The 15,076-nt window shown below is 39.4% G+C and overlaps 1 protein-coding gene across 1 annotated transcript in view; it reads right to left on the bottom strand.

The window, feature by feature from the left end:
* RAPGEF6 (Rap guanine nucleotide exchange factor 6) overlaps positions 1–15,076 on the bottom strand; it is a 122,398-nt gene that overhangs the window by 27,623 nt on the left and 79,699 nt on the right. The window contains 12 exon segments of the mRNA XM_030957466.1: positions 103–486; positions 1,519–1,759; positions 5,544–5,701; positions 6,300–6,543; positions 8,273–8,381; positions 9,058–9,261; positions 9,616–9,723; positions 10,643–10,807; positions 11,328–11,480; positions 11,697–11,855; positions 12,357–12,493; positions 13,325–13,508. Of these exon segments, the coding sequence (XP_030813326.1) occupies positions 103–486; positions 1,519–1,759; positions 5,544–5,701; positions 6,300–6,543; positions 8,273–8,381; positions 9,058–9,261; positions 9,616–9,723; positions 10,643–10,807; positions 11,328–11,480; positions 11,697–11,855; positions 12,357–12,493; positions 13,325–13,508 (2,246 nt within the window).

Here is a 15,076-nt window from a genome sequence, read left to right as displayed (position 1 = left end):
CTGTAGTCTGCTCAGGTTATTCCCATTTCTCTCCTTTCATGTGGATTACCAGAACTGCCTGTGACAGCACCAATCAGATCTGAGAAATGGGAAGTATTTTACCTTATCACCGCAAACATGGAATTGAAGTTCTTGCATTCTCGACAGTGGAGAGCAATTTTAATAAAATGCTTAATAATCTTCATTCTTTTGAGTTGGTTTGGTTCTGCTAAAATTTCCATGGCAACCCAGAAGGTCTCTTGATTTATGACATCCTCAAACTGTTTCAGGTGAGCATTGCCTGTTTTGGAGTCCAGCTTGTAAAGGTCATCGATGTATTCCGTTGGCTCGATGTTGCGGAATAATTCAAAGTCCCGCATGGAAAGCTGAGTGGCCACCTCAATGGTGCTCAGCTGCAGGAGGGAAATTTGGCTCTCTCGGAGTAGCTCTTGAGCATCCTCATCTGAGCATAAGGTTTCTGTTTCCATATTGTTTTTCAGATAATAGCTGAAGAATGATTGAGGAACAACACATTAGAGATGCTCTTCAGAGGGTTTGTGAACACAAAGACATTGAACTATACCAATCACTGTAAGCATTAGAGACAAGAAGGAACAACATAACCTTGTACTTCAGTTAATGTAAAATAGCACCATTACTTAAGTAAACAAACATTTCAAAAGCTCTTTGTTAATATTTTTACACCATATTCTGTAATATGCTGTAGTGCTCACCTTTTCCATTTGTAAATTCAGCAGTGAAAACATCATTTCGAGAACACACTAGCCCTGAGAAATCTCCTGTTAATGTATTTCTAGATTTCTTACACAAATTTAGTGTGGTTTTTTTTCCATAAATTTGCTGTAGCATACTAATATTTGCATGAGGCACAGAGTATGCAGGAAATGAAAATATATCTGGAAAATTCATTCCATGGTCCCAGGTAAATCACTTTCAGATACACAAAAGTTTATTACTCATAAATTCCCTCTGTTACCTAGCAAAGACAACTACAGAATATTTTACTTTAATAAACTTTCTTCTGGTATGGATCAGGTCATCAGATAAAACCAAAGCACTTAACATTTCAGAAACATTCAGAACAGTTTACTTAAAAATGGAAGAATTTATCTCAGGTTAGTATCAGTTCATTGCAGCATGACACTGAGAAAGAAATTAATTATATTCTTTAACCCTCAAGTACATGTGAGAAGTATCAAAACAAATATAACCTTTTTCTCTAAATGTAAACCACTATATACATTATCTTGATCTGCTAAATTTAGCTGCCATCAAGCAAGCTCATTGTCTATTTAGAGAGGGATTTTTGGGTGGAGAAGAGGAAGGTGATCCAAAGAAGAGAGGGAAGTGTAAGTTACTGGCAATTACTTGCTTGTACTTCCAACAGACACCCATCTATTTTTAATTAAAACACCTCTCCCTGATATTGGGGATTAATTATCATGGAGGTCTCTTCCAACATGCAACGTTTCAATCTTGAAAGCCAAACAAAAGCCAAGTAAAACAAGGGATATTCACCGTCCATTGAGCTGGATCCTGTCAGCCAGCTTGGAGAACTGGTCCGGGAGGCGCCGCTGCTTGATGACCCCCTCGGGACTGACGGACACCTCACACAGGGAATAGGTCTCAGGGGCTCCTGTCAGGTTGAACTCATGGACAGCATGACTCACCACCTCCTTTGCTGTAGTGTCTTTGCTGATGATGATGTAACAGCTCTGCTGATCTGCTTTGAAAACTCGGATCACTTGATCTGGAATATCTAAAAAAAGAGCGTAACACCTTTAATGTGTGATGTACTTTTCCCTTGAAAAGACACAAGGTCACTTGGAGAGATATTTTACAAGGGCATGTGATAGAACAAGGGGGAATTGGCTTGAGCTGAAGGAGGGCAGGTTTAATTGGATATCAGGGACAATTTCTTCTCTGTGAGGGGGGTGAGGCCCTGGCACAGGCTGCCCACAGAGGTTGTGGATTCTCCATCTCTGGAGGTGTTCAACACCAGACTGGATGGGGCTCGGAGCACCTGGTCTAGTGGAAGGTGTGGGGAAGAACTAGATGATCTTATAGCAAGCCAAACCATTCCGTGATTCTATGATTTACTGTCCCATTTGATCATCAGGAAACAAAAACAACCAGCTTCTGGGGGAAAAAACTATCCTGGATTAAAAAAATATTTAAAATACTCTGGCTTTTTCTTCATCTTTGTAAGGAAAAAAGAAGACTTTACTCCTCTCTGTTCTTCTAAAACCCAATTACTCTACCATACCATGACCCCAATCAAAGCACAAGACATGCAGGTATGTAAGTAGACTGTGCACTGTTCCTTCACAGCATGTCTTAAAAACTTTGGCAGCATCATTCCTGCTTTGGCTCCCTTGTGTCTGTGAGAGCCAGGTCCACACACGTGCCAGGGCACTCTTCCCAGGGATGGGAAGCCACCAAGTACGGATGGATGGGCTTGGGGTGGGAGGATATGAGGAGGAAAAGGAGATTTGGTTGTTCCCAGAACTAGCCACGAGCTTTTACCCTCACTCTTTCCCCTGAAGGAACTAAGCTGCTGCCAGCAGTTAATTCTCTGGCTGGTGTACTTATTTATAGCACATTTTATGTATTATAAATGCATTAGAGAACAGCTTTATCTGAGGCAGCCTACAGCAGGAAATAAATATCTACAGAAACATGTGTTTAATTCACAGCTTGATGATTGCAAATAATTTACTCTATTAGTTATTACAGAAAGTTTGATTTTCTAAATAAAACTGATTTTTAAAAAAATGTCAGGAGTCAAAATGCACAGTAATTTCAAGCACAGGACAGCCCAGTTTTCCCTTCCCTGAAGACTAAAACTTCACAACTCTTCTGCAGAGCTGAGAAGGTGGGAGGATGCTGCTGAGCCCTCAGCCAAGCTTTCAGAGCCTGAAGCTCTCCAAAACCACAGCAGAGGCACATGAGCCATAACTGCTGCATCAGAGATCCCCAGTGAGGGAAGGGCTGTCATTAAAGCAACACTTCCCAAACAGCCCTCCCCTTCTCTTCTTTCACTGCTATTTGTCCAGCCCTTGAGTGCCAAATCTGTGGATTGAGCCATGAGCTGCCCTGGAGCCCTGGTGACGATCAGGTGTCCCTCTGCCCAAGGGGAACCAGCCCAGGGAACCATCCTGCTGGGCAGAGCACCCAGGTCCTTCAGGCACTGCCAGCAGCAGCTCTCTGAGCACAGTTTCAGATGCTGCTCACCCCACTGCCTATACATTGATTTGCCTCCACCAAAATCCACTGCTTAAGGAGGCAACAAAGATCTTTGGGGTTACTTTTCCTTGCATCAGGATTTATATGTGTTATGGGCACAAGTAGAAGGAATTTCAAGGTAAAAGGTAAGCAGGTAATCTATGATCCAGCACAAAAGGTCCCACCCATTGGAAAAAAGAAAGGCTCAACATCAGCTGTAAATAAATTTTAAGATGGAAGAAAACATAGGCTAAAAAAATTCCAATTGAAAGCCAATTCCTTTAACAGTTTTATGATTTTGATTAAAACATTATCAGAACATTCTCATCAGAAGCTGGGTTCTAGCTGAATATGAGAAGTTCAATATATATGTGAAGAGGGACAATATAAGGGAGAAGTATTTGTACTTTATTTCAGAGTGAAAGTGGTGGAAATGACATATTGAATAATTAGAGAAGTGCCTGTCACAAAAGTGATAATAAGGAAACACAAGAGGGAAACATCTATACTTTGGTATCAACATACCTAAAAACAAGAACACATTCAAGGTGTAAAACTGAAATTTAATTGGGGAGAAAAAAGTAAAAAAAAACCAAAAACCCAAAACCAACAAATAAACAAAAAAACCTCAAACCCATGCAACCAAAACAATGTAACTTGTGACAGATAAGGGAAAAATTACAGGTACATTTCTGTCTTCATAGTCTTTGCTTTTAAGCAGGCAAACATAAATTATTAAATTAAAATTTTTTATGCATTATTCAGCTCATTTTGACAATACAAAGCACATTTCAGGTTGGCATGCACAGAATTTTAGTTATGAAGTACAACAGAAGAACAAACTAAATCTCTAAACTGTTATCCTCTGAAACTTCAGTTCTATGAAAGAGATATAAGCAACTTCATCCCTTTAAAGCAAGGCCACAGAGAAGCAGAGGAACCTGCAAGAAGTCATTCAGTGTGCTGGGGGCAGAAATGGGAAAATAAAATGCAGGTCTTAGCCTCAGCACAGCACTGTGCCTGTATAGGAACCTATGGATTTGTTCTAAGGAAAATCACAGAGCACAGGGCTATCCAATGCCCCACAGTAATAACTATGTCAGTGCAATGTCTGATAGTGTTAAATTTACAGGCAAGCCATGCAATATTAAGGTCTGCAGGATGCTTTACATGAGGATACTTACAGTAAAACCCAACAGCTGCAGACAGGAGAAAAAGAAAAAAATCGTATCAACACAAAATCAAGATTGAGATTCTCACAAAACTTGTCAAGTGTACACTGTCAGAAATAATTTGGTTTTCTCTGACATTCAAACTGGCAGCATATTTGTTATAGCAAGCTTAAAGTAAAGCTAAGTGAGCCAGCTGAAGATGTCCCTGCCCATGGCAGGGGGCTTGGAATATTTGACCATTAAAGGTTCTTTCCAACCCAAATCATTCTGTGATTCTATCCAAGATGAACCAGTTACCACCATTTCATATTAAGCAGTAACTTGTATAGTATTAAATGAAGATTTTTAGAAAAACGTGTAGCTCTCATGCAGGCAGCAAAGAATCTGGAATTGCAGCAAAAAGGGAACTTTTTTGCTATGGGTATTTATGCACCTGATAGGATATATCTGTGCACTTCCCTTTTAAAGGGGAAATCTGCAGGTTTATGTAAACGTAAGTCACAGTCACAAAACACTTTACAGAATATGCCACTATGTACAGAACTTACACTTAAAATAGGGGAAAAAATATTCTGACCACAGGCAGCTGCCTATTGCAACAATAGTCCCTGCAGCCACCCCATAAAGTGGATTCCTACAGCAACAGCAATGAAAGCCCAGACCACATATCTCAAAACATTTTTTAGGATTTTAAACATACTGTTGAGTATACATAATGTTTGTAAAACATGAAAATCACTGTGCTGGTACCACGGCAGTCCTATTCTATCCACAATACTGCTTGAAATATATACTGGCAGATAGAAGGATGGACAAGTCAAAGCACTGAGGAGAGATGGCAAAGGGGCAAGCAAAAATTATCTCCTTCCACCAGAGCCAAGTAAATTAAAGGCTCTCAAAACTGGCAACATACATTTCTTTGTAAAACATAAGTAAGTCTCACATGACCTAAAAAAAGTAGGCAAGAGAAGCTCAGGCAGTGTGGATTTTCTGTACATTTCAGTTTCATCCCTGTCAGGCCCACAGGATGCCTAACAATGCCAGGCAACTGCACTCAGCACCAGTGATGCGAGTACATTGCAATATTCCCCCTGACCCAGCTGCCTTGCTAACCATCCTGTAAATCAACCTCAAGCTGCCATTTACCTGAAGGGTTAGAGAAATCCAGAATGCTGGTTGTGGGCTGCAGCAGGTCAGGGCTGCTAGATGACAGGGTGCCTGGGATGGGCATGATGGCCAGGCTGTGCCGGCACTGCCGCGTCCCCACGATGCTGTCATCCTGGGACTGGCTCACGCTGCCATCGCTGCAAAACAGAGCTGCTTCAGTTATCTGCATTAAACTCCTCCTTTTCACCATGGCATGAATGAAACTAAGAAAAATAATTGTGTTCAGCTATTTTAATTACATGCTGTAGACAGGCTTTCAAAACAAGATGGGGATAAAGATTTGAAAGCGTTCATGCGGAGAGAAAAGACATTTTGGTCTTGTTCTGCATTCATGGGGCAGGTGTCATGATTTTTTAAAAAACATAAGCAACATGGACATAATGACTGGAAATACTAAGCAACTGGTATCTGTTAATGGCCTGAGGCTGAAGGAGGGTTGGTTTTAGGTAGATGTTAGGGAGAAATTCCTCCCTGTGAGGTTGGTGAGGCCCTGGCACAGGTTGCCCAGAGCAGCTGTGGCTGCCCCATCCCTGAAAGTGTTAAGGGCCAGGCTGGATGGGGCTGGGAGCAACCTGGGAGAGTGGAAGGTGTCCCTGCCCATGGGAGGGGCTGGAATGGGATAGTTTTTAAGATATTTAAGTTCCCTCTCAACCCAATCCCCTTCCAACCATTCTATGATTAAAGTATCACAACCCAAACAGGAACCATTACTTTTTGACAAAGGGTCTGACAAACCTGAACAGTTTTGGAGGCAAGATGCTGAAACGGGTCTTGTCTAAAATTTTCCTGATTCTGTTCCTCCCACCAGATACAGTGTTTGCTTTCATTTTCTTGTTTCCTTTTTCGCGGGGAAACATCTGTTCCACATCTCCAGGCATATCTGGGATAGAATAACGGTTGTTTTTCTTTTCTGCAATTTTTGGAATATGTGGGATTCCATTCTTCTCCTGCCCTATCCTGCAGAGCAGCTCCTTAAACACTGTAAGAGAAGATACAGTTGTCGTAACATTTGCACACTCAGAACTTCACAATGAAATCTTTTCCCCTCAAACCTTTTGCCTCTGACATCCCAGAGAGAGGATAAGGAAACACTGCATTCAGGGCAATAAGCACTATGCATTTATTGGCTTTTTTGTTTGCATCTTTTAGGTTATGGAGTGCACATGCCTTTTCAAGAGTAACTGCAACACAGACTGATATTTTCCCAAACTGTCTCGGCCTCTACTAACACTACTGAACAGAAGCTGCATCAGATTTCCTACTGCATTTATGAAACTAAGCTAGTCTATAACCCACACTGACATTCTCAAAGCTAGAATTCCATGGAAATCATAGAGGGTTTGTTCTGTTCCTTTCCACATATATAAGGTGAAAAAAAAATGTTCAAATTGTCTTGTCAACATCAATTACTTCTTTAAAGATCCTTTTAAAATCTTTTGAAAATCTTTCAAGTCAGAAATTCAGGATTTTCTATTGGAAATACAGTGATACTGGAAAATGCTGAACTGAAAACAATGCAAATTACTCAGACTGTCCCTATGAGAAAGGCAACCAAAACTTTCTGTCCAGAAAGTCCAATTAAATGGTACATTTCTGTTGTATAATAAAAGCTAAGGCTACAACCTTTCCCAGTATAGATTTAAATAGAACAACAAGAATTGCTCATAGTCAGTACCAGAGACTTAACACTCAATTAGGAAGTCAATATAATAAATATCACTGTTAAAAAAAGCTTCAAGATACTAATTCATTAAAATTTATCAGAGAAATCACCTTGAAATTGTATCAGCTAGCAGAAGGAGATTAGAACCCACTTGCAAGTGTATGTTGCTCACATTTATAACACAAATGAACGACCTATCCCTGTCTCAGTTCTAGTGATGCTTCATTTCATGTCATTTCCCTTAGTTTGGACCACTGGTGACTCTGGTTGTTTCAAGCTTTTTTTTGCATTATGCTAATAAGCAGCTGCTGAGGGCTTGAACCTTTTTAGCTGCACAGTGATCAACATAGTATAAAAATGAAAAGAAAATCAATAGTGAGCAAGGGCAGGTAACTGGGAGAAGGAAATAGGAGAAGAAAACCATTAGAAGATTTGGATACAACTATGGAGGAAGGAGCTATCCTGTGCACAGTCTCCTTCTTTCTGTAGCTCTTGTTATTCTGTTGCCTGAACAAGATTATGGAAAAAGAACAGATTATTTGACTGAGATTTTAAAGAGGTATTTAGGTGTTTATATTCATGATGACAATTAAAAGCCACATTTATATGCCATACCACTTTTTATATCCCCTTTTCAATTATAAAGGTAATTCATCCTCTCATTCATACAGCCATTAAAGAAAGTTTCACAAAAACCCAGTCTTAAATTTCTGCCGTTTCTTGGCAAAAATATTTTAGTCCAGATCCCCTGGCTTTGCTTCAGCCCCACTGCATGGAGGGACACTAAATCAGCTTAAACAGTCATCTGAGGATTTCTCAGGGAGCTGAAGAGCTGCCTGTGCTGGCTCTGTGCCACTCAACATGCAGCCCTTGGCACATGAGAACTTATCCAAGCAAACAGAAGCACAATGAGGGGACTTCTGCACAACTTCTCACCTCAAGAGCAAGTTGGAAAAAAGAAGATGGAATTCTATTGCACTCATAAAGCCAGAAGGAGTGGAGTTTTTCTCTCACACAAAATATATAATATATAAAGTCTACTCACCAAAAATGTTTGTTTTTACAGTAATGGAGAGATGTGTGTTATTCTTTAAGATTTCCAATGCTTTTACGAAGGTAATGTTCTCAAAATTCTGTCCATTTACTTCCATTATCTTTAAGAAATAAAAATTGGGACTATTAGGAGACCATATATCTGACAGACTTACAAATACAAAGGTGATAATACAGGCACAGTAAAAACTTCCCAGGAATTACCATATTATCTTTACAGCAGCTACAGAATGAAAACATTCCATGTAAAATAACTATTTTCATCATGTCAGAGAAGTTATATCCTGTAAATAGGTCAGGACTTCCACTTTTACTTGAAAAATGCTTTAAGTAAGTTTATTTTCTATGATAATGTGATATTCTTGCAATTAATCAGAAATGGTGGATCATAAGCCACAGATATCACTTCAAAAGCTGCATTTTCATTGAGTGTGACCAGTCACTGTTCCACCTGCCTCAGTGAGGTGGGATCAAACACATCAGGTGAGAATCAATCCCACGAAACAATCTGATGGTTTCAATGTAACCGTATCTCCAATCAGAAAGTTTCAAAAAATAAACATAACTTGGTTTCTTTTCCCATTCAGTTTTTGGAATATTTAAATATTTTGAAAATTATTTCATAGAAACCCATTTAACAGATAGAAATGGAAGCTGAGCAGTGGCATTCCCACACCTGCCAGTGGTTTGGTTTTAGCACACAGCACAACATTTCTGTTGAGAACAACCAAGAGGTGAGTAAAGCAGAATATTTTAAATTAATGAAATTGTTTTTACCTGATCACCACGCTTAAGTCCAGCTTCTGCTGCTTTGCTGCCTATCTCCACAGTCTCTACAAAAATACCAAACCCTTTGTCACTGCCTCCAAGAAGGCTGAAAAACAGGGGAGAATCTCTGGAAGGTTTTTGCAGGGTGATTTGTCTCCATTTTGCTTTGGCAGCACAGGCAATATTTAGCAATCTGAGATGGCCTTTCATTTGCTGTAACATGGAAGACACAAAAAGCAGTGCAATGTTTCTTTTATCAGAAATGGAAAAACAGTTATGAAAAATACCCCAAGTGCCAGAAAACAGATTTTTGATATGAGATTTTCAGATCTTACTAAGTAAATCTTGTCCTCTTTTGCAGAAATGCAAAAACTCCCAAGCGAGTGCCATAGGTATTACTTTATATGGCCTTTATAGCTAATTTATACTTAAGAACAAATATGTCCCATGTTAAAAGCCACCTGTTAACTGTTACACTTAGAGACTACAGCTTTGGGCATTGGTAACACTCAAAAACTGAAATATGTAGCACTAGAAAATGTGACACTCATTCTTTTTTGCTCCTACCGTATCTTCCAAGTTCTTTTCAAATTCTTCCAGGAATCGAGTCATGGCAGGATCTCCTTCAAAGTCATTAAAATGATTGTTCACCCACAGTAACACTACTCTGGTAACCTGTAAAAACAAAATAAATTATGTGTGTATATATATATACATATAAAGGTACCTATGGTTCTTCTCCTGTAAGCTTTAATCTATAAACACAGAGGAATACCTGGACATGGCAGAACATAAAACAGATTACGGTATATCTGATAGGAAAAAGACATTTACACTTGAAATCATCTTCTTTTTCCCTTTATTTGGGGAAGCAAATGAAAAATTAAAAAAAATTATCCATAAAAAATACTGGCAACCTCACCCAGTACCTACTGGTGCATAAAACCCATCTTCAGCTAAGCCTTCCTGACACTGCTCATGAAAATCACCTTTTAAATGTGATTTTCCTTAAATCATCCTAATGATTTCTTTAAAGGAAGTTCTAGTTGTGATAATAAAAAGTTTTCTTCTAAGAAATTTCAGTTAAGTCTTCAGATTGCTTCTGTAGGTGCTAGAGTCACTACTATTCATGACAGTCTGATAACTATATTATCTACCCATATTAAAAGAAAATAAATCTAAGTCTATAGCAGTTCCTCTTCCAAAATTATACCAGTTCTACTTTTGTTTGATGACACACTTCTCTTTATTTTTCCTTTTGTTAAAAACCAGTAGCTGCCAAATTGAAAAGTATGGAAAGAGGTAAGAAGAGAAGCAGTAACCACAGCAGACCCTGCACAACTTCCTATACAAAACATCCAGTGTTTTGACAGTATGTTGGACTTCCTCAGCTCAAGGCTAGAACACATAAAAACATTGGCTAAGAATCAACAAATTGGCCTAAGTTCCAGACTATCGAGGTTTTTCATGAATGTGCACACAGCTAGACAGAGTGGAAGCTAGTCTTATTTATCCTAGCTTATTGGCAATACAAAAAGGGATCAATTTAAATATATTTTCACCAGAAATACTAATCTCTTAGACTGCAACCAACCTTATCCCTGAGGCTGTCCACTGTGAACCATTCCAAGAGTTTATTTCCAACTTCCAAGGGACTTGTTAGAAATGTTCTGTATGTCAAAAGAAAATCCTCGATGTAGGTTGGATCCACAATAGAATGTTCCTCTATTAAGTGCATGATGAGTCTCTCGGGTGTTGCCTTAAAAAAAGCAAATAAAAAAATAACTGATATCTCTCACCACTACCTCTCCCTAAAGAATAATTCAACATAAATCCACATAACCAGTATAATCCCTTTAGAAAGTTCAGTTATGACCAACTCAGGAGAAAATGCACCAACATGTTTAAATCAAATCCTCCTGCTCCTCTCAGCCCTGACATTTTACACAGGTAACACCTGGCTAAAACGATTAGTAACTTCCCTTAATTTTAATTTTTTTTAAGAATTTTAAGTTCCTCTTTCAGATTACAAAAAAATGGCCATAAATGCCCCAAAGGGTGCTCCCAATACAAAACTCCATGTATGTGTTGAACAGGTTACAACATATGTAACTTTATTAAAGGGGAAATGGAAGTAAAGTTGGAATATAATACACATTCCTTCCAATCAAATTTTTTGAGCTGACACAGACAAAACTGAATATGTATACTAGATTATAATTTATTTACTAATAAATAAAAGTTAATAAGATTAATGGAAAGCATAGAAAGAAATGTACCTTGATAACTATGTGTCCTTTCCTGGTTCCACTGCGATCCAGCTCCCTGTGCTCCTTCACCATCACAATTTCTCCTTCTTCCTCCACTTTGTGAGTGTTTTTTTCTACATGGTTCAGAATCCTCCAGTAGTCTTGCTGGGCTATACACACAAACTGTCCCCAAGGAGAACAACAGTGAGTAAAGTATCTAAAATATGAATGTATTCCCATCTCCAGGCTGAACAACCCCAACCCTCCCAGTCTCTCTCCACAGCAGAAGGGCTCCAGCTCTCAGAGCACCTCTGTAGGTTTCCCTGTACCTGTTCCAATCTGTTCTCTTTTATTAGATGCTTAAAAATAAGAGGTAGTTATACAGAATTGTAACCTTACCTGACAATCATCTACTTTGGTTCTGACCACTCCATTCATGTACTGTTTGTCCAGTGAGGGAGTAATCCCAAAACTATTTCCCATACAGAGACTCTCACTCTTCCCATCAGGATAGGTGATTTCTACTGTGCCATTTAAAATAACGTACCAAGAATCAAGCTACAGAAAGCACAAAAAAAAAAAATTAAAAAGTGAAGCTAATTCAACAACTTTTGTAAGCTCTTATCTCAGAAAGGCTCATTCTTGTAGCCTCCAGTTTGTTATCACCCCATCTCTGCAACATTTAATTCACCAACACTGCACTGTAAGGCAGTGAGATGTAAGAGATGGAAACAGGAATGCTTTTCAGCTTTCTTCATTCACTTCAGAACTGATTCTGGAGGGAGAAATACTGATGAATAGATTGCTTTCTTAATAAGTAGGCTAATTGCTATGATATATTTGTACCATTTAGTGAGAATGAACATTCCTTCCCTGGGTACCCATTTAGCCACTGCCAGACATGAGTCTACCTCACCCCTTCTGGGAGGGATGAACAGCAAATGCCATTCCAGATGTCTTGATCCAAGCAGGAAGAGAGATTTCAGGATAGTGACTCAGGGCACCTATGCTGGCAGCCTGACTACTGATTTCACACCTCCTCTGGCAGCAGGGACTTACTTCCTGGCCATCTTCAAGTATGATGGCTCCTGCTTGCTCCACGACTTCAAATATCATCACTGAGCACAGCTCTCTCCTCACAGACATGGTCATGTTGGCAAAGGCAGGGAGTTGATGCATGAATTCCAATAATTGTTCTGTTGGACAAAGGAAACATTGGTATGATGACTGCAAGGCCCAGGGTTTCCTTGGATTCCTTACTCTCCACAAGTGTATTAAACTTCAGTTAAATTCATTTGAAAATTGTTCAGAGGTGTTACACTTCCCATTAGTGCCTGTGGCTAAAAAGAGCCCAGTGTGCACTTTGTCATCAAGAGCCAGAACACAGCTCCACAGCCTCGCTGGTGTTCTGATTGACTCTCAGGACAGCAGTCTAGCTAACAGTAAAAGCACTTCAGCTTCAAACATTTAGAAAAATTAAAAATACCCCTAGGTACAGTAATTATAAGCTAGACAGGAGCATGAAATGATTTTCCAGTGTTCAGAGACGCAATCTGAAGTACAGCAGAAAGCAAATTTTGCTATTGAAATTCATGCCAATTTCTAGTTAAACACTGCAGTACATTATCTTCACTTTAACTGTTTTGCAGCTTACAGTTAAGTATACCTATACTCAGTAATAGTATGTTCTCTTTGCTATTTAATAACTACTTCAACACTTGCAGGCAGTCAGAATTACCTTGCTACATGTCCCATTACATCAGTGCATACAATGACTGTAAAACATCACATCTCGAGTATCACAAAGACTGTTGTTCAAAATACTTGGATTCTCAGAACAAATACTCTCTCAGATAGCAAGAGAAGACATCAATTAAGAGTATCAGCAGAGCAAAGTGAGACATCATTCAATTATTAAGATATACATTGAACATTAACTCATTGAACAGTTTTTGCTTATGCTTCTCTTACAGATGTTGTATGAAGTAGCCCTATGTAAATTTTACTACTGTATTTTTCCTCCTCACCAATGTCATCATCAGTTTTATCTGCAGGCTCCTTCTCAAGGCACTCTCGGACAACATCTCGCCCTAGAAGTGGATCAGAAGTTCTGTCAATATCTTCATCCTCCTCCTCTTCTTCATCTTCAGAGTCTACAGGTGCTTCCGGAAGACCCGTTAAATCAACATCTCCCATCTCACTTTCTGTAGCCTACAAAGAAAATGTCAGACAGAGGGTTCAATGTCCTCAGTTCAATTATTTATGGTCTGAGGTAGCTAATTAAAAAAATTTAATTCTGTGACCAACAGGTCTAACTAGAATCTCTAACAGCTGCCTTTCTGAACACTGAGGAAAACATGTTGTGCTGAAATCTACTAGATTTTCATTTTACAGCATTTATTCTCTTTCTTGTGAATTCCTGTGACATTGTTTTTTCACCATTTGAGTCTTAACAAAATAATAATATAGTTTAGTAATATCATTGGTTACCCAATGCCTGTGAACACATTTCTACCATCAGCAATAGACGACAACAAAGACATCACCCTGAGCAGACAAACAAGACAATGGTCAAAGAGAACAAAATACCAGCAACAAAAAGCAGAATCACATAGGAATCACTTGCACTAATTCCTTATGTACAGTTTAAATGATGTAATGGCATGAAAATAAATTTCCAAACAGATGGAAGGGGGAAAAAAAGTAGTTTCAAATTCTCAGTTTCTACAGAGTAGTTGCTCTATCACTTTTTTTAAAGCTTAAGCCAGAATGCAAATCATTTTTCTGTTTAAATTCAGAAATTTGAACAACAAGATGTGTCACTGAAAAGTATAAGGCAATTATATAGAAACTTGCAGAAAATGGAGTTTGTTTTTAAATTAGAAGATTTACAACACTCACTTTCACTTCGAAGAAATCCTTGAGATTTTACAAAAACACTGAGCTAAGGTTTTTGCATGTGCACAAAACATCCAAAATGAAGGATGGATTTCAACACTGTAACGGAGCCAAGCACAGCTTCTCTGGACAACCTGCACCAGCGTCTCAAAACCCTCGCAGGCAAGATTTTCTTCCCTCCACCCAAGTTACATCTACATTTTGTCTTTGTCACTACAGGACACAGTAAAAAGTCTTTCTAATAAATCTGCTTGAAGTATTGACAGGGTGCAATAAGGTATCCCTGAGGCCTTAATCCCTTTTCTCTCCAGTCTCTGGGGGCTTCCCATGACTGCCACGACTGCCAGATGGAGAGTGCATGCCCAGTTCCACCAGCCAAGTCCCTCAGGGCCCTGCCATGCACTGCCTTGGTCCCCTGGACTGGTTCAGATCCTCAGGGGCTCTCAAACACGACCTTCTCCTCGCATGGGAAGGACTTTGATCCCCCAGTCCCTGCCCTGATGTTCAGGGCATGGAGAGATGTGGGAAGAGCAACCTGTGAAAACAGACAAAAATTGCTGAGTGCCTCAGTCTTCTCCACATCATCAGTTCTCCTGCCTTATTTACTGGGGAGTGAAGCACAATTTCTATCCTTTTTTTGGGAGGTTGGTTTTTTGACTAATGTACCTGTAAAAGCCCTTCTGGTTTTTGTCACATCCCTTGCCAAATCCACCTCAAATTGAACCTTACCCTTCCTGATCCCAACCCTACACATTAGGGCAGTGTTCCTATAGTCCTCCCAGGACACATGAATCCTCCCTGATTCCACTATGCATTTTCTTCTTGTGCTTCATTTTCACCAGAAGGTCCTTACTTGGTCACTGCTCTCCTGCTCTTATGGC

The sequence above is a fragment of the Camarhynchus parvulus genome, chromosome 13 (genome assembly GCF_901933205.1).
Source record: "Camarhynchus parvulus chromosome 13, STF_HiC, whole genome shotgun sequence".
NCBI lineage: Eukaryota > Metazoa > Chordata > Aves > Passeriformes > Thraupidae > Camarhynchus > Camarhynchus parvulus.
This window is presented reverse-complemented; position numbering and strand designations above follow the sequence as displayed.